The sequence below is a fragment of the Vanessa tameamea genome, chromosome 8 (genome assembly GCF_037043105.1).
Source record: "Vanessa tameamea isolate UH-Manoa-2023 chromosome 8, ilVanTame1 primary haplotype, whole genome shotgun sequence".
Taxonomy (NCBI): Eukaryota; Metazoa; Arthropoda; class Insecta; order Lepidoptera; family Nymphalidae; genus Vanessa; species Vanessa tameamea.
Genome location: NC_087316.1, coordinates 13,486,504 through 13,513,914, shown reverse-complemented (window position 1 = coordinate 13,513,914; position 27,411 = coordinate 13,486,504). Strand labels below are relative to the sequence as shown.

Genomic DNA, 27,411 nt, shown 5'->3' with positions numbered 1-27,411 from the left:
TTGGACACAATGACCATTTATTTTAATTGAAATTTATCTACAAACATATAAAGATGTTACAATATCACACTCTGCTTGTACTTGCGACACCAATAAATTAAATATTATATAACAATAGGGCTTCACCCCGCACAGTTCGGAACCAGTAACAGGCAGGACATTATCTTATATAAATACTAATATTAAAAAAGTTAAATACTTTGTTTGGACGCATTAATCTCAGAAACTTCTAGTCCGATTTATGTGACAGATAGTCCATTTATTGGGAAAGGCTACGGACTACATGACAACACGCTACCTTCCACCCGGTCAGCTGGTCTACTTTGTTTACTTGCACCGGGATAGCCGCAAAGTGTTGCGTGACGAGTGTTGTTTCTTTCGTCAGATGTCCCGCGTTAATTATTTCATATCTTGTTTCCTGGTTACTGGTTTCGAAGAGCTAAAAGCTTCTTCTACGGCTGTATGGTCTATTGGTGGCCGACGTGGTCGATCTGAGACTGGAGGTTGTTGATGACCTCAGTGGGCAGCTGGTCGCCGAGGATCTCGAACAAGTTAATTCTTTGGTTGCCGGGAATAGATTCATAAGCTGCAAGTTCTACGCCTTCTTGTACCTGACGGAAAGCACAAATGCAGATGAGAAAGGGGTCGTTTATATTATTGGTAAAACTTTAACAAAATGCTCTCAAAACAGTAAATGTTTTATTGTTTCCTTATTCATTTTTACTACTATTCACCCTTTCAGAAGGTCTCTATAGTGAGCACCTCAGGACTGTATTAGTACACTTACCTTCTGGATGACAGCATCTTTGGGGATAAGGTGGGTGCTCTGAGCCTGCTTGATAGCTTCCTTGCTGTAGGCAGCACCTTCGCGCTGTGGGGCCGCAGCCACCATCGCCACCACCATCAGACAGAGCACGATGGACTTCATTATTAATGAATGATATAATAATACCTAAACAAGAGATTAAAAACATTAATTACATGGAAAACAGTTACTAAAGGTTTATTAATAATTTTATCATTAGATCGCGTCACTTACGCGTGACGTTATAAAACATTAAAAGTTAACTTAAACCTGATTTACAAATATGTTAACCTGATTTGAAAATGTTGTGACCTTCAAATATTGTAATAGAATATACAAAGACCGAAAACAAATATATCCGTTGAATATTACATTCTTATGAACTGAGAGCGTCACGTAAATTTTTATTTATTTATTTATTTATTTATTGGAAAAGTTACACCATCAACTTATCACTAAGCACTTAAAATTAATATCTGACTTGGGTGACATACAAAGTGATACGTCTTTAAAGGTGTAAACAACAATAAACCCGCTGACAAACTTAGTGAACGATAACAGAGAATTGAGGCTTCAAAAGCTTCCGCGGTCGTAACTTTTATAACATCGGGTGAGACGGCTTAGTTTTGAATATCTATTACGCTTATTAAGTAACACTATGTATTTAACGGATCCAAAGTAAACCAACACAATACAAGGACATGTAAATCAAACTCAAATGTAATGTAAATTATAGTTGGCTTCTTTAAATCGTATTTTTGGAAGATTAAATTACGTGTTAAACCTGTTCGTTATCTAGATTCTACCAAACAGTATCATTATCAAACTCAGTAAATAGTTACTCTTCTCCAATATTTAAGTTATATTGATAATTAAATACAATATAATAATTATTTATCATTGTAAACATCGGTCGCTAACTGCTAATAGAATAAATTGATTAAAAATATTAGATACAGAGATAAAGTCTTAACATGGAAATAATATTCTTTCACGAATGTTATCGTCGTTACATGCAATTAACATGATTTATATATATATATATATATATATATATTTAGAAACTAAAAACAATCAGAGCGACTCATCTCGATTACGTAAGTCGGAACTGGAGAGTTGATAATTTTGCCAAATGCGTACGAGAGAAAGTGAAGTCACGATCCTGACATGTCTCACGAATTCAAAGTGTTTCGTTCGCCGTTCTCTTCATCAATATGGATAGGAATCGGTACTTGAAAGTTCGGCATTAGGGTGTACGAAAAACGAGTCGGTCGTGAGACACAAGTATATAATAAAAAGTATATTTCGTTACTAGAGTAGCAAAAAACAATAATGTATTTTAATAATTCATTTTTATAAAATAGAAGATAAATTTGGACAATATAAAATAATACAAATGTCCTACCGTTCCATGGATACAATTGTGTTTTAATAATGATTCTCAAATATTTTTATAGACCGAAAAAACTTAGTGTCAATACGTTCATGCGTCTAACCAAATCCTAACTGAACTGAACATCTTACCGCACGCGCTACGATTTATTTACAATCATGATATATTTAAAACTTTAAACGTAATTTACTGAAAAATAAACGGTTTATTGTTTATTAATAATATAGATTTTAAAATAATATGCATATTTTTATATGAATTCAGTAAGATTTTAGAGGTAATAAACAAATAACATGTTCGATATTTCTTGTAAAGTCTACTTTTTTGTGCGTAAAATCTCAAGAAATTTAATAATTTTAAACGAAATAGTTTTTAAGAATACCCAAACAATAACAACTTCACTAAAATAATGAATTCCCACATTTGTCTTCTATACAAACTCAAATAGACTAAAGGTAAAGGTAAAGGTTCGTATCGAAAGCCCCGTTACATTTAGGATGATTCTCGATGCGAACATCACTTCCCTTCGAGATTATATAAACACGGCGGCGATTTGTATCGTGTTATGCGCGTGCGCAGGAAACGCTCAAAACACTTTTACCACTTTTACACTTCGATAGTAATATTTAAAAAGAATTAAGCTCATTTTACCTTTGTAAATAATGAAATATGTATACAAATAAAACTTACTGATAAATGTAAAATTCGAGAATCAATTTTTAACGATCACCGTACAATAATTAACAAAAACTACAATACATAAATTAATCAACTTGAAAAAAACACAACAAACACAATACTCAACCACAGTGTGGGATAATATTATTGATGAAAATGTGTTTACTATATTTCAGTAACGCTAATCGAGGACCATGTCCTCTTGCGTAAGGGCTCACCTGCGAGTCGGCAGTCGTCAGTCACTTGCAGTGCGGCGCGCGCGCACGCTGCCTCCTCATATAGCGCCCCTCTCACGATACTTTCACCGCCCCCTCCCCACGTCTCACGACCACCGACTCCTGCGCAACTCCTCGTCATACGGAGCTACGAAATACACTCATCTTATTTTAATATATGATAATTACTGATAATACAGGTTAATCGTAATAATTCAAATAATTGGTAACTTATATATTAAAATAAAAATGGGCGAACCAATCACGGGATTACGCACTTAATTATTAAAATGGTATTTGGTTTTAAAATAGTTTCGTCTTTATCCTGGAAAATGGGCCAGCTGGTGGTAAGAGGGCTCTACCCCACACAAATATTGACAGCAACATCAACTCTTATATCGTCAATAATTTTTTATATTCGGAAAACTTTGGGAGCGAAGATTTTATATCCCTTGTGCCTTTAGTTACACAGGTTCACATATTATTAAGTATCAACAATCCTTTTATAAAATTCAGTTCAAGTTAAAATATTCAAGAAATAATATTTCAAATTTTTTCTCGTTTAGAACAAACTATCTAGTTTACAAAAAAAATCTACCAAGTTCCAAGGTTTATTCAAGTGAGTAATAGTAATACGTTAAACGATATTTAAGGTCGCTTGGCTCGTGGCTCAGCGCCGATTAAGGATCAAGTCCAATTATTGCGAATCTGAAGTGGATCTCGCCAAAATTGATGCACCGATCCCCGATCCCAGATACATGTAATTGATTTAATGCATTACTATTAACAGCCGATTATTTCAATAAAATCACTAAACGATTATGTCATCGTTAAATAAAAACACGTATATGTTCCATTGCTATTCGCAGGCCTGCGAGAAAGAGTAAGAGTTTATTCCACTCGCTATTTCAATTCATTTTAAACATGGAATAATTTCATCTGACCCGTGCATGCTAGAGCGCTATGCTCTCTTCCACCATGAAGCACGAGATGATAAAAAGTCCGAAGAGCGTGCTCGTCTTTAAATCTGCTATATATTAGGTAACGGTGCAGGTGTTCCTTATGTTAAAACTTTATATCATATCGACTCTTAGAATGAAGCAATGATCATTATCTAACAAGGGAAAAACTTATCTTTGAAGAAAACTGAAAAGATTAAGTTTAGAATATTGTTGTATAACTATGGCTGAGGTATAACATTTCTAGAGATCACGATCTAGTCTTAATGCAATCCGCGCTGCATGCGACATCGGATGTAACCAGTTACCTTACAAAGGAGCTGCTCGTAATGCACTGATTCTATTTGCTCCAATTTGCCACACAAGCCTTTGACTGGCTGTTATGATTCTAAAATAACTTACAATAAATGCTTTTATGTTCAAGAATAATTAGGTAATTATGGACCGATTTATTCATCACATAAAACATGGAAATGTTTCTTAGGTAGGTAGGTCAAATAGGCTTGTAAAAGCCTACTTGAATAATAAAGTATATTTTGATTTTGATTTTGAGTACTTTGGAATTCCGTTCATATATATTATTAAGAATGTATGGCGCGCATTGCACAAGTGCAAAATCTGGCTGGCAGTTTTTTTTGTTAGTTAAAATAGGCAGGCTGGCTAACAAATAGCCCAACATATGCTCAATGGTCAACACTACTCATATACCTATCATCAGTGACTAAGATGTTGAGTCCCATGAGGAATGACACTGACTTATGATAACGATTCCAACCGATACACAGCACCATAAAGTATTGGTGTAACCTACCCAGATGGAATTACACAGAGCCAAACCCACCAAAAAAAGGTTATAGAAGTTCTAGCAGAAGTAGTGAGGATACATTTGCAGTAGATGAATTAATAATTCAGAAAGTTTCCTGCGTCCGACACAAAGCATTAAATTGTAAAAATATATCCACAAACAAGAAACAAAAACAAGTTATATGATATCGTCCGATTAAAGTAATTACTAAAACCGGATACGTGTGTGTTTTAAGGCCCCTTGACGAATGTGACGTCTCCGATACTTTCATATGTCAAATAGCATTCTAATCATATTCTAACAGCCGAAGCAACTATTGGGAAACCGGTTTGCAAAATCTTCTGTAGACCTGTCATATTTTTAGTATGTGTAAATATAATCGCAAATATTTGTATAAATCATTCGCGATAAATATTTCTAAATTATCCTTTATGGCTCAGTTGTAGTAGTAAGTTTATATAAGATTCCAGGCTGTGCAATATATAGGTTCAATTGGGAACAGTAATTTTCTTTGGATCTTTAACAATTGTTTATAGTAACTCGCTGAAGTGGATGCTGTAATAACAGAGCAACTCCGAATTCTTCATAATAGAAGAGGGTACGATATAATCTGACACTGTTATTGAATAATAGAAATTCTGTGCTGACTGTTCCATGTTGACCGTTTTACAAAAGATTTAACATACATTGTTAAGGTAACGTAAAGATTTGCGTAAATACTCTCTTGCAATCGAGGGCCGGTGCTTAGTAGCTTACGGGCGCGGGTTACGAGGTGAGTTAGAAAGGTAGAACGTTAATTGTCGAACTTTTGCGCGTGAAGGCGCATGCGCCGAATGTACTTTGTGCAACCATCGGATGATTGTTTCCGCAATCATTAACATGACGCGGAGAAGTGCCGGTGTGTTGTGAGTACGCGGTCGCTCGGACGCTGCTCACTGAGATACTTTTGTTTATTGGAATCGTTTTTCAGTATTGGAAAAGTACTTTAACATGCAGGCTAGCAGTATTTTTTTTTTTACGGCATTGGTTGGCGGACGAGGATATGGGCCACCTGATGGTAAGTGGTCACCACCGCCCATAGTCAAAGGCGCTGTAAGAAATATTAACCATTCCTTACATCACCTATGCGCCACCAACCTTGGGAACTAAGATGTTATGTCCCTTGTTGATTATAGTATGAGTTATGTTAGTGGTTAAGTTATGTTAGTGGTTAAGTTATGTTAGTGGTTAAGTTAAATTAAAATTTAAAAAAATTCTGGTTGTTTGGCTTTGTGCCGTCTGGGTAGATACCACCCACTTATCTTATTTTCTAAAATCGCCTAACAACAATACTTGGTATCCTTGAGTTCAAATTTTAGATCAGTCAGAGCAACTACTAACTTCTAAAGATTGGTGGCGCATGGGTGGTGAATGGAATAGGGAATTGTTCTTGCGCCAATGCCTATTGCCCACCACGACCAGCGTCCGGTGGTGATCATTTACCATCAGTATTTTATTGTATGTGCTACCACCGGTTTGGACTGTAAATTCGATCGAGAAGAACCGTAAAAAAAACTCTATAATTACTCTTTATAAAAACTCATGATACAAAGTTTTGCACTAACAGTGCATCCTGACACTCGGAGACTGTCAAACAACGAAAGAAAAATACTTGAGCCAATATAAAGTTTTTAAATATGCCTAGAACTTGATCAAGCTTGGCGAATTAAACTCTTGAATATTTATACGTAATAAAGGGATCGCACAGATATATATTATATGTCGGCAACGGAATTGGTGACAAATGTTTTTGCTAGCTTGACGCGATACTCACGATGTACGAAATATTTCATATATTTATAAATGGTCGTGACACTTACCATCAGCCAGTCCAATTTCTACTAAGTCTTTTTAGCAATAAAATACATAACCAAAACTATACAATTATAATATATATAAATATTATATATATAAGGCCAGATATATAAATGTATATATATAAAACCTCTTTTATAGTTACATCATCGTGCCTTAGAAACGGGTCAAGATGCTGAATAGACGGGCTTCGCCGTTTCACTGATAAGAGGTAAACACAAAGGCTGTTTGACGGTTATTTGCTTGCAAACTGTTCTTTGTTAAATGAGGCCAATTAAGCTAATGATGTAAACTTTCATTTACTTAACAAGACGACTGTCTCGAAGAAAAACATAACAATTGAAATTTACTTATAATAATATAGGAGATATTTCAATTGAGGCCGTGAGTATATACAAATAAGTTATATACCTTTATTTCTTGGTAACAATTATTTCTTCGACAATGAAGTAAAAATAATTTATATAATACGAAGATTGTTATGAATAATATATTATTGGTAATAATGTCCACTTCCGAGACAATCTATCCATCCCAGTTTTCGGCAAAGCAAAAGTATTATTCAGAAAAGATTACCTTCGACTACCATAATGAGGTTAAAAATGAAATTTGATACTGAAAATAGCAGGTTTTTTTTCTAAATTACTTTTTAAATACACCACAAGAGTACGAAATAAGTGGAGGTCAGGGAGCGGTCGCCGTGATGACACTGTTTAGCAATGATCCTCATTTGGCTGGCACCATACTTGACACCAGCTGGCGTACACGTCCCATTGCGTTACGTACAACCTTCTACCTCTGACTTGCTCGATTTCTTTATGACATGTAAATTATTTTCTATTTTATTTATGTTTTTATATCATCATATTTTGTTTATTTAAAAGATAATGGAAAACGACTCATCGAATGATTTTGAATATAAAGAATGTACTAAGGTAGAAAGTTAAAGCTATACCACGTAATTTGCATTTAAAAATTGATAGTTTTTTAATTTTGCTCCATGTATTCTTCCTTAACATATTTACATTTAAAATTCTCACAAAACACATACGGAATAATGGCAACTTACATAAGCAAAAATAACATAATACTAAAACATAAAGATATAATTTCATATTCATTATACAAATCAATATTTGCTTGTAGAGGATTACCTCCCGAGTAAGGAGGGGAGCGGACGGGCGATAGGTTGAGAAACCGACTGACTATTCAATAGCAACATATTCAGAGCGAGCCTGACCAGGAGCGCTGACCAGTAATGATTTAGATGTCCATACATATCACAGACAGACAGTCAGTTATAGTGACAGATCGAGATGGTTTCGTTTGTTTCCGTCTCTCACGAAGTTCTCGTCATACAAAATTGTAATGTCATAGATTAAACACTTCTGAATAAGGGGTATTGAAAATGATAACCTTCTGTTAGTGTGTAGTATTATTAATGTTATTTTATTTTATTTAATAATGGATACTTTATTGATGTAAATGTTTTTTACAGTAGTATAACAATAGTATCAGTAAATAACTTTGCTATTAATCTTTAGAGCTGGATACGGATCACGTTTATGATAAGGTACTTTATTAGACATAATTTTAAATTGAAAACTTAAATATTATAAATGTTTTTGTTCTTGGTTTCTTATCGGCTTGCAGATCTATGGTAGAAGTTACCAATGCTGATGACATAGGGATGACATATTTTTGCTGGTTTTCCGTGTCTGTTTATACCTGATTCTGGATAGACAATGAAGTTTTGTTATTAATTATTTCTTAAATCATAACAATTTAATAAATTGCAATCAAGAGTCCTCTTTATTTTTCGGCACATCTACGGCTGAAGCTCTTTGAAAAGATACTATATAGTATAGCGTGCGTGGTGACGCGGCACGTCGGTACGAGCCTTATTTATAATAGGAAACCGTTTTTTTCATCGTATGGAAACAAATTTATGTGTCTAAATATGTTGTATGTTTCCTATGTGTTACTTATTCTATAGTGTACGCTGTACACTATAGAAATATATTGTTTTCCCACATCGTAGATGGATTTTAAATGGTATGCAATGAGTACTACTTTGATGTGAATAAATCATTTATTAAAAGTGTGGTTGAAGTGCGAAAGAAAACAATAATCAGTCTAATTTGTTTTATTTGTAAAAAAACAATACTTTTAAATTAAATACAAATGAGCACATGCGCTTATTGCCCGGGAAAAGATCCGGTCTTCCGGAGCAAGAAGGAGCATTCCAGGATCTCAACTTAGCGATACTGACCGCGCCGACACTGGCGCTGACAGCCGAACTCAACCTCACTTCGGAGTAACTGAACGATAACTTAAACACGACTGAATACAATTTAATGATCGTGAATATATTTCCATATAAGACATTCTTAGAACAATTTGAGCCTTCTCAGGAATAAAATGTTTTCCTCAATATCCGGGTAAATATTATAAAGTGCATAAATAAAGTCTATGTGCATCCACGTCCACATACACTAATACAACTAGAGCTAGTTCATAAGGTTGAATATTTTATATCAAATTCGTTTTGTACCAAGTTTGTTACATTCGTTCCCGAAGGGGCCTCCCGGTCCATCGACTAAGGAGCGTGTTCTTATTTCGTTCTAAAGGAACTACGTCTATGCGGAACGATCGCGCCGAAGCGTTCGTCGTGACCTCGATAGTAAGATAATGGCATCGTGGCGTCGAGAGGAGGGTCACAAGTTGACTAGCTTGGTTGCTTACTTATCAATCGTTCTACTCACGTTACTCTCACTAAAATAAATAACTTATGCTAACACGAAAAGCTATTACTTCGTTTAATCTTTTAAAGGTTGAAAGTGCGACTCGCGCCCTACCGCTGTCTCACGCTCCACTATTCTAACGATTATAAATAATTTGTCCAGCTAATACAATTAATAAATTCAACCGACCGTCTGTCACCTACATTACAGTTACGAGTCCAGCTGCGCTACGCTACAGGGACACCAATTGACGATTAATTAATCTGATAATGTTCACGTAATCTATAAACCTAGTAGTCTCTATGTAACTTATAGTTTCAAGAACGAAACTTAATAACTACAAAATGCTGATAAGCTGAGGTTCCGTCGACAGGTTCGAGCGGGCGCTCACTGAGTCGTAGTGCTCGACGATTCTGTAGACTGCTCCTTTACTGGAAGGGAGGAAACATCCTCCAATTCTGAAGTGGACTCGATAGCATCAGGAGAGCTTTTGACCTCGCTGGACGTACTAACATCCACTTCCGAAGTGTTCAATACATCCTTGGTTGTGCTCACATTGAAATCGGGAATATTTGTGAGCTCGCTTGAACTGGAGATCGCTTCAACCGTAGCTTCTGATGTTGTACCGCCAACGTCACTCAATGATTCTTCAGAGATCGGTTTTTCGTTGCTCTTTTTCATAACAACTTTATTAGGTCGCCTATTAATTGTTGGCACATAAGATTGTGTTATAATTTCTATGTCCCTTTTGTCTGCTATTTCGGTTTTGTTGTCAGAATCAGATACATTGTCAATGATAGGCCGCCGCGTAGTTGGTTCCACTTTGTCGTTTGGTGGGGGTGAATCTGTTATGGCATCTGAATCATCACTCTCAATTTCCACCACGTTCTGCTTGCTAACCATCATCGGAACTTTGTGTTTCAAAGGTACTTCTGTGATGGAATTCAAATTCCAATTTTTGTTTTTACTTTTATAACCAGCGGCGACATTCACAGGAATTAATTCTTCAGAATCAGAAATAGTAGTAGGGCTCGGTGTTTGCTGATCTTGACCTTCTGCGTGGTCACTGATAGATGCAACATCGCCCACTAAGTTTATGAGATCGGTCAGAACATTGCTATTTTTCTTACGGGAAGATTCAATTATAGCTGAGCTTTTTTCACCATTTGACGAAGCCTTGATTAGTTCAACAATGTCCGTAGAACTTTCTTGTGAATCAAATGACGTAAGAAAATATTCTGTCGTTTCAGAATTTTCAAACGGTTGGTCCTCTTTTTCAGAACTTTTAGATACGGTCACAGCATCTTCATCATTAAACAACGATTTAAAAGTAGAAGACTCAGTCATTATAAGATTAACTGTAGATGCGCTTAATTTGTCTTTATTCTCCTTTTCTGCAACATCATGTGGATTTTGGTCGCTAGTTTCAATTGGTATGGAACTAAATTCAGTTTCTGATATTATTTCTGTTGATTTAGATAGTGTATTAGTAGTTTCATCCATTTCATTGCTTGTTTGTGTTTCATTAAAGCTCACGCTTGTATAAGATTCTTCACCTTTATCTTGGAGCTCATTATTAGTATATTTGGTTGAGATATCTGCTGCCGAAATTTCAGTAGGAGAAGATTCATCGTTCACAACTGCTGTAATTGAACTTTGAGTCACGTCTAACATGTCACCTGTGATGTCATCGGATATGAGAGAAGGAACATTTAATATTTCTGTAGGTATTACTGACCTCATATTCAACATCGAATTTTCTTTCGTTATGGGAAATTGTGTACTAACAGTTGCATCTTTAAAAGTACTCGTTTCAGCAGAGGTATCTTGTATATTTACACTAGTAATTGTTACAATATCTGAAATATAACTAATTGTGGTTGGAGGAGATTCCTTAAAAATTGGCTCTTGCGTCGAAATTGGCACGTTTGGAACTTTGACAATATCATGGTCCATTGGCACGTGTTCATTATCTAAGGATTGGTCGGAAATATTCTCCTCATCATGATTGCTTAAAACTAAGAACAAGTCATCAGGTATTGGTGGAAAAGCTGGATTATGATCCAGGTCTTCTTCTTCAAGTATAGGTGCTTTGGTGGTTGAAGTGCCTGATTCCGAAATAGAAGGAGCTCCCATCATTGAAACAATATTAGGTATTTTAGATGGTGACATTTCATCATTAACAGAATCGTCAGTTGAAAGACTTATTTTTGATGGAGGCATGTCATTTATAGTTTTAATTTCAGATGATTGGTCACTCGTAGATAATTCTGGTGATATAGATGAAAGGCCATCCTTTAAGTCAAATGTATCAACTTTTGACATTTTGTCCATAGTAGAGAGATTCCTTTCTGTGGTCGCCTCTCGTGTAATTAGGGGAGATTTTGATGATGAGTATTCAGAAACCTCGATACTGGGAGATGGTAAAATTTCCTTTATCTTAACATCGGTGATAACTGGAATTTCAGATACGGGAGTGATTTCCTTTATGGTAATTTCTGGTTTGATCGGTTCGCTTGGTGGTGACGGAATAGCACTCGTCTCAACATTGTCGTAGACCGGTAAGCTCGGAGCCGAAGAAACCATACCAGGTAGTGGTGTACCATCTGGAAAATAAAAAAAATTATTATAATACAAAATTATTTAAACTAAATATTAATATGAGTTATATAATATTTAATATAAGTTCTTATTAGAGTTAGTAAAGGGTTGTAAGTTTCCATCACGGTAGTGTGCGCAAGCGACCCCGTGACGTCCCCCAAAAAGACAAAGTGGGTACAGCTGGTTTTTTAGTGGGTATTTCGGCGTCATGTGGGGGAAACGCGTGAAGGCGTTTTAGCCAGCGAAAAAAAAGGTTCTGTAAGTTTCAATGACGGAATAATACATTTTATCTCCTCTTGAGAAAAAGCTTTGGAGCTTATTTTACCATCATGCTACAATACGACGACTTGGTGGATAAATCTGGCAGAATTTATATCAGAATATTCATGTTTTCACACAAGGTTTTACTTCACCAGTCGCTCCATTTAAAAATAACGTGTTCTACCTAACTCGGGTAAAAATGAGTATACAAAAAACTACAAACTTTCTTCATTTCCTCGAAGGAAATGATTTCAATGTGTAGTTTTTGACTTACTATTTCTATATACATATACATATACATATTTATTAGAGATTGCGAATGTCGTCGAATCAGTGAACGAGATCACCGATCTCAAAAGGACATCTCACTCTCAGTAATGGTTTCATTCTTTGTGATGGCTTTACTCATTCTATTTTTGTAAATATGGGTATTTTAATTCCATATGACAAGACTATGTGTCTTGTCATATGGAATTTGTTATGGGGTAATGCAGCATATATTAAAATTTATTTATTCTGCAGAAAAGAGCTATTCAAACTATTTACAACATTAGTTCTAGGACATAATTACGCGAACAATTTAAAGAAATAAGCGTATTAACGACTGCTTCACATTATATTTATGATAATATTATTCTATACAAGAAATAAAAATAAACTTGTCACCCCTGCTTTCCGCTTGCATACGGTACAGAGAACGTTCTTAGCCAATGGTATACGCATATAAGTATAATAAGATACCGGAAAGAATAACTTAACTATACCATTTAAAAAATTAACAATTTTATTAAGACTAAATTAAACAATAAATCTTATTATTCATTAAAATAATACATTTTAGAAAAGAAGCCGCGCTCGTCGTCACAGAACTGATTGAACAATAATTGTGAATGAAATTGAAAAAGAGGAAGGATGCTATTTTCTTGGCATTTCTTCTCGCTAGAGACTGCTTTCCGAACCAGTCGTAGTGTTTAAATATTGACGATTCTTTTTGAATCGCTTTGTTGTAAAGTTTACATGAATAAAATATGTTTGATTTTGATTTTGTTTTATGGACCTTTAAAGACTAAACTAAACACATTTTCTGAAGACAACACTTTCATCATCCACTTTCCCGAATATAAATATAAAAAAAACACCAGGTATTTTGTGTTATTTGTTAACGGAAATATAAGAAAGCGTGTAGCTTGATTTTTTTATTTAGTTGCTCGTCTTAATAGTTTGTTTTTAAATCTGGAGTCGATACCAAATATAAAGTTTTTACCTCTGACTGGACAATTGTCATACTCCGGGCAGCAGCGGCCGGGCACGAGGCGCGGTTGGCAGTCATCACGCACGAAGCATGCTATACGACGACATACGACTTCTCCTCCCTGGCAGTAGCACACGCGGCAGGGATCCAGAGGATCTACTAGCTTCTCCCCATTGCCGTAGATTCGGCCTTCCTGTTCGCATTCTGTAATTATAAAAACGCATTTTGTTAATAATTCATCACCAATCAACAAGTATTGGAAATGGATCACTTTGGCACTATGTGCAAACTAAGTGCTTGAAACTTGCAGCTGATTTTATGTCCTCTCGGTAACTTCTATGTAAAAAATGAATTTTATTGCATTTCGCATTGTTAATTGATATAGAAAACATGGAAATCGCTACATAATAAAATAATACACTTGATTTCGTTTACATGATTACATAAAAAAATTGAAACGATTTATAGTAAATTAACCGTAACCAACATTACAATAAAATCTAATGAAACGACCCTGAACTTCCCTCAAATACTTGTTCAAAACGACACCAACAGTAACGCGACTATCAAGAATAAACCCAAAAACAATAAACCCGCCTTCTCTTTCAGATGTGTTAAAGTCTTAGCATCTTAACCTTGTCGTTTATAGGAAGACACCAGAATTAGTAATTACTCACCGCACTGGTAAGTAGGGCAGCAGTGGTCAGGCCTGTGCAGTGCTTTGCAGCCAGGACGAGGTTCGCAGGTCTGCCTGGTGCAGTCAACGTAGCCATCAGAGCACTTACATCTCTCGCAAGGGTTCGTGCCGGGGAACTGGTCCCCAGGCATGTATACTACGTCACCGAGGGCACAGCTTCCTGGAATATCGAAAGAGAGGTTCTTTGAAATCATTGGTGATCATTCACTTATGATAAAAAAAAAAATTATAATTGAAAATATTGTTAGAATTATTTTGAAAATATAATTAGAACGAAGTGCTTATAAGCGGTTTACAGCAAAGAGAACATGCAGAAATCGTCAATCGCCGTTAATTATATTTCTTATGAAAGTATTATTGCAATGAGATCATTCAAGCTGTACATACACAGCATTAATATGTAATGTTTAGCAACATTTTATTCTATTTTGTATAAATTAAAAAACTTAATATTTCCAGCTTCTACAGCGAGGATGTTGATTGTATAACGTAAAGCAAATTATGATAATATTACCTTCTTTCAGGCCCAAGTCCACACTTGTCACGTTCGGCAGAGGACCTGGAATAAATAATTATATGTTTCAAAAATATTCTATTAAACATTATTTTTGGCACAGCGGCCATTACCAACTCAGAATAATAATTTGGACAGGAGTGTCCGTTCCCTTACTTTGAAAGACCAGACAAAAGGCCAACGCTTTAAGTTGCTTCCAAGACAGTACTAAAGTTACTGATATTCTATACAGAAAACGTCAAAAATGTTTAGTGTTCCGAACCGAGATTTAAACCCGGGACATCAGTTCCACAGCCGGACAGGCTAGACAAACAAGGCAGTTCATAATACATCATAAACAAGTTTACTAACGAAATGTTTTTGCATCAATATTCCAAACGACCCTTCAGAAAACTCCTCGTACTACGTTCCGAAAAATAAAAGATGGTTCTTATCCACCGGGAACACTTTCGTGAAGCCTGAATAAGTAATGAGGTTGTTTATACGATGCGAGTGTAATCTTTGCTTTTACCAAATTCATGTATGCAGGAAAATTGTTTGTCTTCCATTGAATGCTTAGTATATACTAATACTTGGGTCGAATCGTTTTGAGCTCACCCATGTAACGCGAACGAGGTGAATATTTCCTTTACACATCGCCAGGGCATGATTTATGCAAAGGATTAGGATGCGAGGGTTTTTTTGGGAAATTCATTTTTCACCCTTCGTCTGTCCTCGTCATCGGAGAAATGATGCAAATTGTAAGGGTTGGATCTCCTTCACGTCGGAACGCCGCGTTGATTTAAATTCGTTTTATGAAGCTATACATTATTTATGGACATATCTTTTAGAATTTTTTATGATACTATTCACGAAATTAACGCCCCATGTAATCATTGAGAGAAGACAATGTAACAAAACAGCGACAAGGGATGAACATCTTACTTGTCAAGTTTGGCGACGCATTGGCGGTGTTCGAATTGATTAATATATCTTGTACTACGAATGTCTTTGCGCGGAGAAAACCGAGTACCATTAGTTGGTCCATTTGCCCTCTCTTTCTAAACCATTTATTGAAAAAGACAAGAAATAGGCTCAAGGGACAAAAATGAATTAGAAGACCTAAAAACTATAGGACTAGTTATTATACTAGTCTATTGTTATCTTCCTTCCTTTCATATCAGAAAACAAAACACGCTGAACTGATTTTGATAAATTACTACCATTAAAATTTATAAATAATTTGCTTAAAATTATACTATATTGTAATATTATGATATAAACATTGATAAAAATGAAAAATGCACATAAATAGTTCACCAGTAACACGGACGGGCGGCCAAGCGTGAGCGGCGTGCAATGTCTGTACGTGTGCGTGTGTTACGCAGCCATTAATTACCTAACATACGGTATTCGTTTATAAATCACAGTAAATAAAACTTATTATTACATATAAACAAATATATGAGGTCACAATATATATAATGTACAAATAAAGTACACACATATTTACCTTGTTGTTGATGAGCTCAGTTGTTGTTGTTGTTGAGTTCAGTCTTTTAAAAGAGGAATGAAATTTATTTTTTAAGAAAAAAAAATAAAAAGACGTTCGACGATCAGTTAGTTACATTCGTGTTCAAATTAAAGATGATCCAGATTACAAGATAATTATATCTGTATATACGACACTTATCCTGCAAACTTCTTAATTCCAAACATTGGTTGCCCTACGCTGCAAGGTCGACAGTTAATACATAATTTGAACTAACGAACGCATTATTTGAAATGAGAAAAAGCGTAAACTTATCGATTCGCAGTAATATGATAATGGCAGTTCCCGTATACATATGAATACGCCATTGTTCCAACATTCTCCTAAACGTTAATAAATGAGTACATTTGTTTCAATAATCATGTTAAATTTATATATAATTGTATGTACGTCGTTGTATAACAGTTTTCATTTCGAAGAAAATGTTCGAGATACTTTGCAACAGCAGAACAATCTCTAGCTGTGGTGTGTGTTTAATGTATTCGGAAAAGTTTATTTGTAAAAAACATTACGCACAATTATGTTTAGCTAATATTATATCAGGTGGTCTCAAAGAGGAAATGAATGATACGGAGCCGCCCCATCTCAACCTGTAGTTGTTGTTAAAACGGACTAAGAGTCTGTGAAGAACTTCAATAATTATAATTAACCTAACCTAACCATTTCTAATAATCTAAGGCCGTAAAAATCTGCTTAACCAGATTTTTCCACTTTTTGTTGCAGAGATAAGCAAACAAGTATAATATAAGTATAACTTTACGTTAAATAAATCAGAAAGTAACAATGTACTGTGGTAGTAATAACAAAGATCATTATCTCATATATATTTGTGTTCATACTAAATCTTACAAAAATAAACTTTTAGAAAACAATGAAAAAAAATCATGTTTATAAACAGGAGATGAGAATTATCCATGAAGAAATAACGGAGCTAACGGAAAAAAATTAAACCGACGGGAAATTATTCAGGATGAAACATCTCCGGCTTTGAGCCCTCATTAACGCAAAACTCGTAGGATTTCCGACCAAACATAAGATTTAATTACGGGTCTTTTGCATGTCTTTTTTATATTAATTTCCGGATAAACGGCCTGTAAAAGGGTAATGTGATGCTAAATGGTCGTCCCTTGGACACTTCAAGAAGAGTAAACCAGGCTGAGGTGAGACTGTATGTACTATGTTACATAGAAAAACCAATTATTTGGCGATATAACTGGTACGTAGGTGACGCTCGCTTTAACACCTTTTACAGTGTCAAAAATAACCCAGTGATCAGATTTTAACCAAAGATTTTGGATTGGAATTCTGACTAAAAATATTAATTTTTTTATTTAACTATATGTTATTTTATTACTTAATTGATGTATTCATTGTGAGAATAAAAATAAAATCGTATCTGCGAGGATCGAGCTTCGAAGGTTTTGTTTGTGCATTACTCGACAAGTGCTTGTTTCGTTATGTAAAGTTTAACAAGCAAAGTATACTCTTTTCAGTTCGCGTTCCCAAAATCAGCACCCTATAATAATACTACTTTCGATTTAAATAACACTAATATTTATATGTTCAAAGTTAAATGACGATATAATACTTTGAATAACTCTTGACCCGCGTAGGCTCAGTGGAAAACACGCAGGTCGCCCGAACAGTGCAGGTTCAAAGCACGGATAGTCAAGCGCTTAATTTGTGTTTATGATTCATCGTATGTTCGGCGCTAAAGTAAAATATCGTAAGGAGCTTTTCCAAAATACACCAATCCGCAACGAAGGAGCGACGTGCTGTAAGTTCCAACCTTAACTAAATATAAAAATATATAATTTGTTGATCACAAACAGCTACAAAATCAATAAAATGTTTTCCTAAGTACCGCGTGAATATTTCGAAATATGTTTCAGTCTCGTATTTCATAATCGGTTGGCATAACACCAGACTATCGCATTACGGAAAAAGCCAACGCTAACATAATAGCCGGTAGGTACATAGCTGTAAGTGTATAAGGAATTTGACACACGACACAATTCAAATTTCTCAAAAAGCATTATTCATCTATCTGATACCAAATAGAGTGACCGAATATAAGAAACGATACCGTCTAATTAAAAAAGATCAGTTAATTAACATATTTCCTTGTTTTCTTTGAAAGCTTAAGCTCTTGTTGTGTTTGAAACATTTTTAAGTCACAGTGAAAAACGGAACTATGCCTCTTTAATGTGAAAAATATATATATTATCAAGTTTGATCTCGTGGTTGCTGAAATATTTGTGAACGGTCAATGGTCAAACATTTTTCCAAAGGTGTAAATTTAGTCTATACTACGTATGGTGTAATTTTCTAAGCTTACTTCTATCAATAAAAATACCAGCCAAAATGACAACCTAAAGCTTCTCTCGTAGTGAATGATCCCTAGTTTCTTAATAATTGGTGACGTATGAGTCTTCAAGTTGAAGAGCAATTTTCATTTAAATACAAAACAACATCAAAAACAAAATACCGAAATTTATGAAATCAATAAAATAAATTATCTAGATATATCTGGCTGTGACGTGCGCATCTCTGTTTGAGGAGCTCCTTATATCACGTGCCCAATGCCCCGCTATCGAAGCGTTGCAGCGGTGTCGAGTGTCGGCCGACATTGACTCGACCTCGACACAGACCCTCGGCCCTCGAGGCCCCAACTTGGAGTGCCGCCCTGACCTCTCCACAAACTCAAACAATTCAGAAGTCACGAATATGGGTACTTAGGAATATACACGTGTACGTAACTTATTCAGGTCGAATACTATTGTCATTTCAAACTTAGAGTGTAACAAACAAAACTGCCTTCAGTGCAGGAGCAAGTGAGCTATAGTAATCAACGACGTTACTCGTGCTACGAGCAAATGTAATTGTAAGGCGATAAATTCCATTTTTAAATACAAACATTTGTACACAGAGTAACTTTATCACTACATATATTTACATAGTATAAAACAAAGTCGCTTCCCGCTGTCTGTCTCTCCCTGTTTATGCTTAAATCTTTAAAAGTACGCAACTGAATTTGATGCGGGTTTTTTTAATAGATTAAGTGATACAAGAGGAAGGTTTATATGTATAATACAAGCAAAATATAGTAGAGAAACACTGTTTATTTTAAGGGAGTCTAATGTGGTTATACCTGTTTGTATTGTCTAATGAAAAAAAAGCTGTGAACGTTGTATAAAGATATTCTGTAGTATGTTTAGAATCACCATTGCACACATATATAATCACTATTATATCATTTCAAGTGTCATTTGACGCAACTTCATTAAAATATTTCACTTTCAGTGACTAATCACTCTAGTATTTATAAATCAAGTACCGAGACTGTTTTAGTAATGCATTAATGAACATATACCATATCAATACTGGATTAAGTATATTTATAATTTCAAGCAGGTCTACGATAGACCCGATCGAAACTTATCTACAATTATAGATCGTTAAAAAATAATGATTTTTAAGTCGACATATCCGCAAATATATCTATAATATATATCCGCAAAATTCTTATATATATTGAGATATTTCGATATTAAATCCATACAATTCACATGACACAATAGTTCAACGAGCCATGTTAGACGTTTACGGGTGCGTTCAGTAACTGTGTTCCAAATATTAATTTCGTGCACGGTAAAGTCAATGGAAACTTATCCACAATAAATTATTAACAAATGATTAACCGTATTTGTTTAGTTTTATTTATTTTACCCGAGCGAAGGCGGGTTATCATCTAATTAAGTAATATTTTTTTTAAATTAAAACACTTTATTGTTGAACACGATAAAGCATTTACAGAAAAAAAGAATAAAACAAATGTAACAAAACAGCAGTTGTCGACAAAGGCAGCCTTAACGTAACAGTGCGATATCTTCCAGTCAGCTTTAGCAGAGGAAATGTACGAGTGATGTAAGTAGGTACTAGATTTTATTACAGCGATTATATTAATCTACGATCAATGAACATTTATTATAATCATTCGTTACATTAAATGATTCGATATCTTATTATTGTAATAAAATAATATGGAGTACTAGCTACGCGTCCCGAACTCGTCCGGGTGCAATAAGATTTTATTTACTTCCCGATCGCAGCACCTCCATCCACTAAAACTTTTTTACCGAACCGTTTACGAGGAATTCAGTTATATACACACGTACTGAAGGTATACTTATATATATACGAGTACATCATAATATGATACTTTAATTAAGTGAGGGAGTTCATTAGCTTGATCTTATCATGGTTGTATTAGTAGGGGGGGAGAAATCTAATTAATAGTAATGAAAACAGATAGGTCTTGTTAGGTTGGTCTAGCTTCCGTGCTGATGTTAATATGTTATTTCACGGTGACGTAGGTACACTTGAGCTATTTAGCGATAGACAAACATGTCATTTTATGGATGACCCTGCTGAGCCATTCATTGCAAAATATACTCCTATAGTTAATATTTTAGAAAAAAACTCGCCGTCATTATTTTTTTTTCATGCACGAGTAATAATTGGGTATTAGTGTATAATTTATTTAAATAACCTTTTAATCGTTCGTTTTCATGTGTGTGTGACGAAGACAAGAATATTATATTATTATGCTATTTTTTATAAATAGAAAAATATTCATACAACCGTCGTACGTTTTTAATTTATTTAAAAAGTACGGAAGTATAACTTATATCATTCGAAAGGTTTTACATTATTAAAATTACCTATTGTTTAAATTTTTAATAAAAAGTCAACAGGACAAATTTAAAATGTAAAACCACAGATGAAAATTGACTTCAGCTATTTTTTTGCACATATATTTATTATTATTAGTAACCGATCCAGTGATCATATCTATATATTGCATCATAAAGGCCATACCAACAGCATGTTAATATGTAAACAATATGTCACTGTAAAATGATCGTTATACGCAGATGATTAGGTCGAATTTTGTAAACACGAAGCTGAGCCGTCCAAGTAAACGTGACCAGCTGTAGTTAGCGAAGTGGAAGATGGACAGGATGTTATACGGTCACATTAGCGAGGGAGTAATTGACTCAGCTATTTTCTGATTCCCCTCAAATTCAGACCATCTTTTTTTATTAAGATAATACTCCAGGTAGTTTGATGACGACCTTAGGGTAAAATAGAAATGTCTGTCGTCGGCCTCAATAATATCGAAATCATTGTTTGTGTTGCACATTAAAATATTTGATTTAGTCACTCACAACACTTTTTACAATACTCTGTCTGAATCTGCAGTACGAGTGGTTTCACTTCACAGTACTTAGCAATGGATATCTTTAGTTATCTCATAGTATCGTAATACATTTATTTTTTGCAAATATTTCGAAGAGATTACATTTTTAGTATACATATAGGTACAACGAACATGTCAAGTTTATTGATAAAGTAGAACTGGTTTGTTATTATCATGCAGGATTTGACCCAAACGTACGGGTGAACTTTTACAAAACATTGCGAATTTGCTCATCCCTCACCTAATAGTCGACCTCAATTCAATCGAAAAATAAAGAATTTTATTTGTGCCCAATTCTAATCATATGGTTTATCTTATTAATTATTATTTATTATATAAGAGTTTAAAAAATGTATTTTATTTCTTATTTTTAATTACTATGCTTATGTTTAATTCATATTTTCAATAATTACATTGTGTAATATGATAATGCATGGTGAGACTACCTGTAAGTAGGAGGACTTTTGCCTTGATCATTTTGAAATGTTTTTTATTTTTTATTTTGGATGTGATATTGTATCTACTGTTGGTTGTCCTAATGAAAATAAAATAAAATAATACCCAGATCAAGAGAGAGTCCAGATGTAAATACTGGCAACAACATATATTTATTCTAAAGAATAGTTGTAATGCCCCCAATAAAAGAAATAACTAATATTCGTATTTATTTATTGAAGGGTTACTCCAATTAACTTGACTTGCGTGGGGACGACAATAGCCCACGGGGTCAAGATCGAACCAGCTACTTTTTACAGCGCTAGTAGGCCCTTAAAACATTGCGCCTTTGGCACTTAAAACTCCTGTGAGATCTAGATTAGAATACTAAGAAGACCCTGGCGTGTGTCCAAGGAAAAACTATCGGACAAGATATGACAAACACGAGCACGCCTCATATGTTACTTACATAACTCTTGATAAAATATACAGAATTAAACAACCATTAGATTTAAAAGGATAAAATCAACTGCCTATATCGCCTAAGTCTTAAAAGATTAATAGCGGACTTTCACCGTAAGTTCCCAAGCTTAGCTTTATCGAGGGATACCAAAATAAACAATATTTTAACGGAAACATCAAAACAAATAAACCTTTCTCTGGCTATATCAAGTGGTACTTGTCTTTAATTCGCTAAATTCACTTAAGTTTTTTACAGATACTTCTAACCGCTTGAAACGTGTCTATAAAAAAATATGATAACTTTACTCATAATTTAATCTTGCAAATGACAACTACAAAGCCCTTGTAAATGCCTATTTGAGTATACCGATAGATATTATTGATTTTGATTTCGAAAAAATTTAACATTATAAAACCAACCTCGCAAATACCTAGACATAAATAGAGTAAAACGACTCTTTTTCTTTTGCTTTAAATCAACCGCAAGCCGCCTTTACATTACTGTATACTAGAAAGACAAACAATGATTCACTCGTATTATTTCCCAGTTACGCTTGCAGCTTACAAAGCGATGACATAAGGATGTTGTAACAATATCAACATTCTTCGATACTGGTCGAAAAAAAAATACTCAAAATCGCTTAAAGAATAAATATATTTTATTAAAACTCATACGAAGAAAATTAATATAATAATAAAAGTTAGGTATTATCTATGAAAATACAGACACGCTTTAAGTATATTTTGCATATTTGTGTATGGAGGCCTGACATGGAAAATGTTAAAGGCGTACGTTTATAATACACAAATATACAATACATGAATACTTATAAACGTTTTCAATCAGATTTTATAAACAATTTAAGTAGTGCTAAATTTAACTCCGAACTCGAGCAAGCGGTTAGATCTCGAGAGAAATCTTTCGAGGAAGGGTCAAAAGTTTTCAACCCCCTTCAAACGATAAGATGGTATTGATCTAATAAATGTTTCAGATATAGGACTCTCCGAGATACATTGATTTTGTGTTATTCAGCGAGCAGTCGATCAAGGTTTAAACATTTGCTTTAGTAAGCTCTTTGCGTTGCTTGAAGCCCTTCTTTAACTTTATGCTTAGCAATTAATTCCCGTCAGTTTTATTGGTAGGTATTCATTTTGTTGCTGGAAGTTAAGTTTAATAATCAAAACACATCTAAAAACTTCATTTATCGGTTAATTCAGCATAATGGCGACATAACTAGGTTAAGAAATTTAGGTGAATTTTAATAATTAGAAATTTATTGTATATGGAAAATAAGTCAATAAAGTTTATTGTATAGGTGAAACTATCTTGTTATGCGGTACTTGAAACTATTATATCTATTGTTTACTAAAGCCCATATTTCCACATCGAGTGATCGGATTGTGAATGTGTCGAAGTTACTGGAACCTGTTGAGGATGAGTAATTCGGTTCAGGGTTAAGCTATAATGTATTCATCAGTTCTCGAGACATAAATCGTTTATACACTCACGATATTACGTCAGACAGTTGTCTTCTTAATTCCGAAGCTCGCGTTTGAGATATGCTTTGTGCACACTTGAATCTGTGTTATTAGTGTCATTAAAGTTTACCTTGATTAACGACAAATTTTCCTTATTATATTTATACTATATATGTATGTAGAAACGAGATGGCCCAGTGGTTAGAACGCGTGCATCTTAACCGATGATTTCGGGTTCAAACCCAGGCAGGCACCACTGAATTCTCATGTTCTTAATTTGTGTTTATAATTCATCTCGTGCTCGGCGGTGAAGGAAAACATCGTGAGGAAACCTACATGTGTCTAATTTCAACGAAATTCTGCCATATGTGTATTCCACCAACCCGCATTGGAGCAGCATAGTGGAATATGCTCCAAACTTTCTCCTCAAAGGGAGAGGAGGCCTTAGCCCAGCAGTGGGAAATTTACAGGCTGCTAATGTAAAATGTAATATGTATGTAATTTATATGTATATTTCCAGTTTCAATTAAAAACTTTATATGTCCAATACTAATCGAATGCTTTCGCCTTGGGTCTGTACTGAACCCAACACAAAAATAAAAATCAAAATGTTAGAAAGGTTTTTATACAAAAAGTTATATCCGAAAATATAATTAAATATAGAGAAGCTGAGGGATTTCGAATAACTTTACTATTGCTGTACAAATATAAACATCTGAAACTATGTTATTACTGGTTTCTATAGTACCAATATTCTGTTCACGACATTTAGCTAGCAAATAAAAATGTAACAATAAACTGTTAAGACATTTTTATATCCATTGCTTGCGAAACCTTTGATGTTAATCGAACAGCTCATATCGAAACAGCGATGAATAATCGACATGGCGATAGCGTTCGATATGTGAAAGGACATCAGGGAGGTCCTAGATACAGGCTGTCACGCCCGATCGATACGACCCTCCGCCCCTCTGAGTCCGTCTTCGAATACAGTATAGTACGTATATTTTTGTAGCTTTTACGCTTGTTCCATGTCTTTCGTTCGCTTTGTTTGTAGATAGCGCTCTTTGGGTTAATTTAGTAAACGATATATTCGATAAGGGAAAGAGGTGCACATGTGAACTAAGTGCGCCTTTTAATTTTAATTTAAGCCAAATAACTGGCCAGGACTGTCTCAGAACCTGGAAATGCTTTGGAAGACTAGCGGTTAATATGGTATGGTATATTAAAACGTGACGGGGAGGGTTCCGGTTATTTTAAGTGGCTAATCTAGTAATCTTGGTCTTGGTCCTGTCCAGCGCGAGTAACGGCTATTTAAGTGGGTTACATTGGTAGAATGCTTAAAAGTATTTTCAACGACAATTATTTTTCTGTAAACATTACATGACATCCTCCTTGGAGAAAAAAATCTCTTACCTTTGCCAGATAAAGTGATGGTGACGAGTTGTGATCATTTACTCTTATATATAAAATACATAGACAATATCAAACTATTACAAACCGTAATGTACTGTTATACATACATACAGACGAGTCTCGATCTTGATGCAGTTAGAGTGATACTAAGTATTTAATGACCGATAGAATATTTTAGTGTTTGATAAAAGTAAAACAGCAAAACGATTAAAAAAAATATCTAACAAATTTTGATACATTAGAATGACAATACATTCAAATAACTACACAAAACAAATATAATATTTATTGTAATATGCGCAGAAAAATAAATAAAGAACTTAAAATCTCAAACATCACTTAGTTAAACGTAAAACGTATTTTACATATTTAAAGTTCTCTGTTCTCTTCACAATCAAAGATAGAGCTGAACTCGCGGAAGACATTAGGCGTCGTAACACATAACACCCGATACATTTCCCTGCAATAACCGAAGCCTGTTTTTGCTTCACTTTCCTTAATATATCATTCTGAATGAAGTATGTCTCGCAGTCAAAATACAAGTTTTTATCCCTGGCGTAGAAATTACGAACTCTAGATTTAACAGTAAATATTAAAGCCTCTCTTACCTTAAACGCATTTGTCTCCTAAAGGCATTTACTGATAGAAAGATCCCCATAATACACCATCAATAGGAAAGTAGAGTAATTAGCTATCCTTTAAATATTTAGTTACTTTTCTAACAATAATATAAAAGTCTATATATTAACAATAATCAAGGAACGAACGATTTGTATACTCTTATCTCGCTGTTATGATTGTCGTTCACGTAACAGCTTAAACTGAAGCCGGCAGACGCGATAGCTCGGACAGACAAAATTCACGTTCCTCCCATACACTCACTGTTGAGTCTTGACATACTTGCGACTGTCACAAAGAAACTGCTTGAAGTGGCGTTATCTAAAGGAAATGTTGAGTCGTTTCTCAGTTCCTTTCATTCAAGAATAATTTCTTTCAATTCTATGTTTAAAAAATCTTTCAATATTAAAATCCCACGTCAAGATTAGAATCTTCAGTGTGTTTTAATCTTTTGAAAAACTATATTTAAATAATTATTTATATTAACTTTATAACTTAGACATTTTAAATAATGTCATTATATTTCTAGTATTCTAATAAGGCATTGGTAGACATTATGTATTATGGAAAACTACGTTCAATTTAGCTGTAAAAAGATTTAAGCGCTGTTTGAAATAAGTCATTGTATTCAGATAATAGGATTACATAAAACATCGAAGCAAAATACGTGTAATTTTCATAAATAGCAACTGTAATATTGCTTTAGGTTTTGATGATTCATATTCGTACCATTTGTAAGCTGTAGTTAGCTACTTAAGGAAACCATTACGAATTTAAAATAAACAGTTGTTAATACATACTTGACATTATCATTCTCTCGTTATAATTTATTATCGTGTATGATAAAATATATATAGGTAATAAAAGTAAAAAAAGGATGTTTTTTACGACAGCTGTTTGTAAAACAATGGCTAGAAGACATTTTCATGATACTATGTAATATATCTAGAAGTTCCAGTTGATAAAACGTAAGGATTTTAATCGAAGTTTACGGATACAAACCCGACCCGACCTCAATCAGTCGACGAAGTCTCAGTTCAGCGGTGAAAGAAAATAAACAGTGAGGTACGCTTGCGTCGGGTTATAAATGAAATCTACGTTTATAATATTTTTGTATAATCACCATGAATATATATACGAAACAACATTTTATAGAACCGAATATTCTTCTTTAATTATTTTAGTCATACAAACACACACATGGGTAGGGGATCGTATGTCAACTTCGTATATAGATACGGACCCTAAAAATTTAAACGGCTACTTTCATCATCAATGCGCCGCCGACTAAGGGTGACATATTCGACCCTTGTCAATTGTGCTGAATCTCACTCACCGTTGAAACCAAAACACACCAATAGAAAGTACCTATTTCTGCTTGGGAAGTAAGTAGTACCCACCAGTCAAAGCGGCAAGGCTTATATTTCGA

General features: G+C 34.5%; 2 protein-coding genes and 1 long non-coding RNA gene across 3 annotated transcripts in view; 1 reads left to right on the top strand and 2 right to left on the bottom strand.

Moving 5' to 3' along the window:
• On the bottom strand, nucleotides 1-952 carry LOC113404749 (uncharacterized). Its single transcript, XM_026645743.2, has 2 exons — nucleotides 788-952; nucleotides 1-611 (listed from the first exon to the last, which is right to left on the bottom strand). The coding sequence occupies exons 1-2, from the start codon at nucleotides 926-928 to the stop codon at nucleotides 468-470; spliced, it is 285 nt and encodes a 94-aa protein (XP_026501528.1). The 5' UTR covers nucleotides 929-952; the 3' UTR covers nucleotides 1-467.
• A 2,164-nt stretch (nucleotides 953-3,116) lies between these two features.
• On the top strand, nucleotides 3,117-7,554 carry LOC113404750 (uncharacterized). The gene is made up of 3 exons (XR_003369432.2): nucleotides 3,117-3,298; nucleotides 6,851-6,920; nucleotides 7,375-7,554. It is a non-coding gene; the product is annotated as an uncharacterized LOC113404750 (long non-coding RNA).
• A 1,286-nt stretch (nucleotides 7,555-8,840) lies between these two features.
• The window catches only part of LOC113404674 (uncharacterized), a 49,900-nt gene continuing 31,329 nt past the window's right edge, over nucleotides 8,841-27,411 (bottom strand). The window contains exons 3-6 of the mRNA XM_026645627.2: nucleotides 14,779-14,823; nucleotides 14,245-14,424; nucleotides 13,580-13,771; nucleotides 8,841-12,059 (exon numbers count right to left, since the gene is read on the bottom strand). Of these exons, the coding sequence (XP_026501412.2) occupies nucleotides 9,841-12,059; nucleotides 13,580-13,771; nucleotides 14,245-14,424; nucleotides 14,779-14,823 (2,636 nt within the window). The 3' untranslated portion in view covers nucleotides 8,841-9,840. The remainder of the gene's footprint in view (nucleotides 12,060-13,579; nucleotides 13,772-14,244; nucleotides 14,425-14,778; nucleotides 14,824-27,411) is intronic.

Coding starts and splice junctions, on each gene's coding strand:
- LOC113404749 (XM_026645743.2), bottom strand. CDS start 928: ATGAAGTCCATCGTGCTCTGTCTGATGGTGGTGGCGATGGTGGCTGCG. Junction 612..787: donor AAGATGCTGTCATCCAGAAG/GTAAGTGTACTA, acceptor GCTTTCCGTCAG/GTACAAGAAGGCGTAGAACT.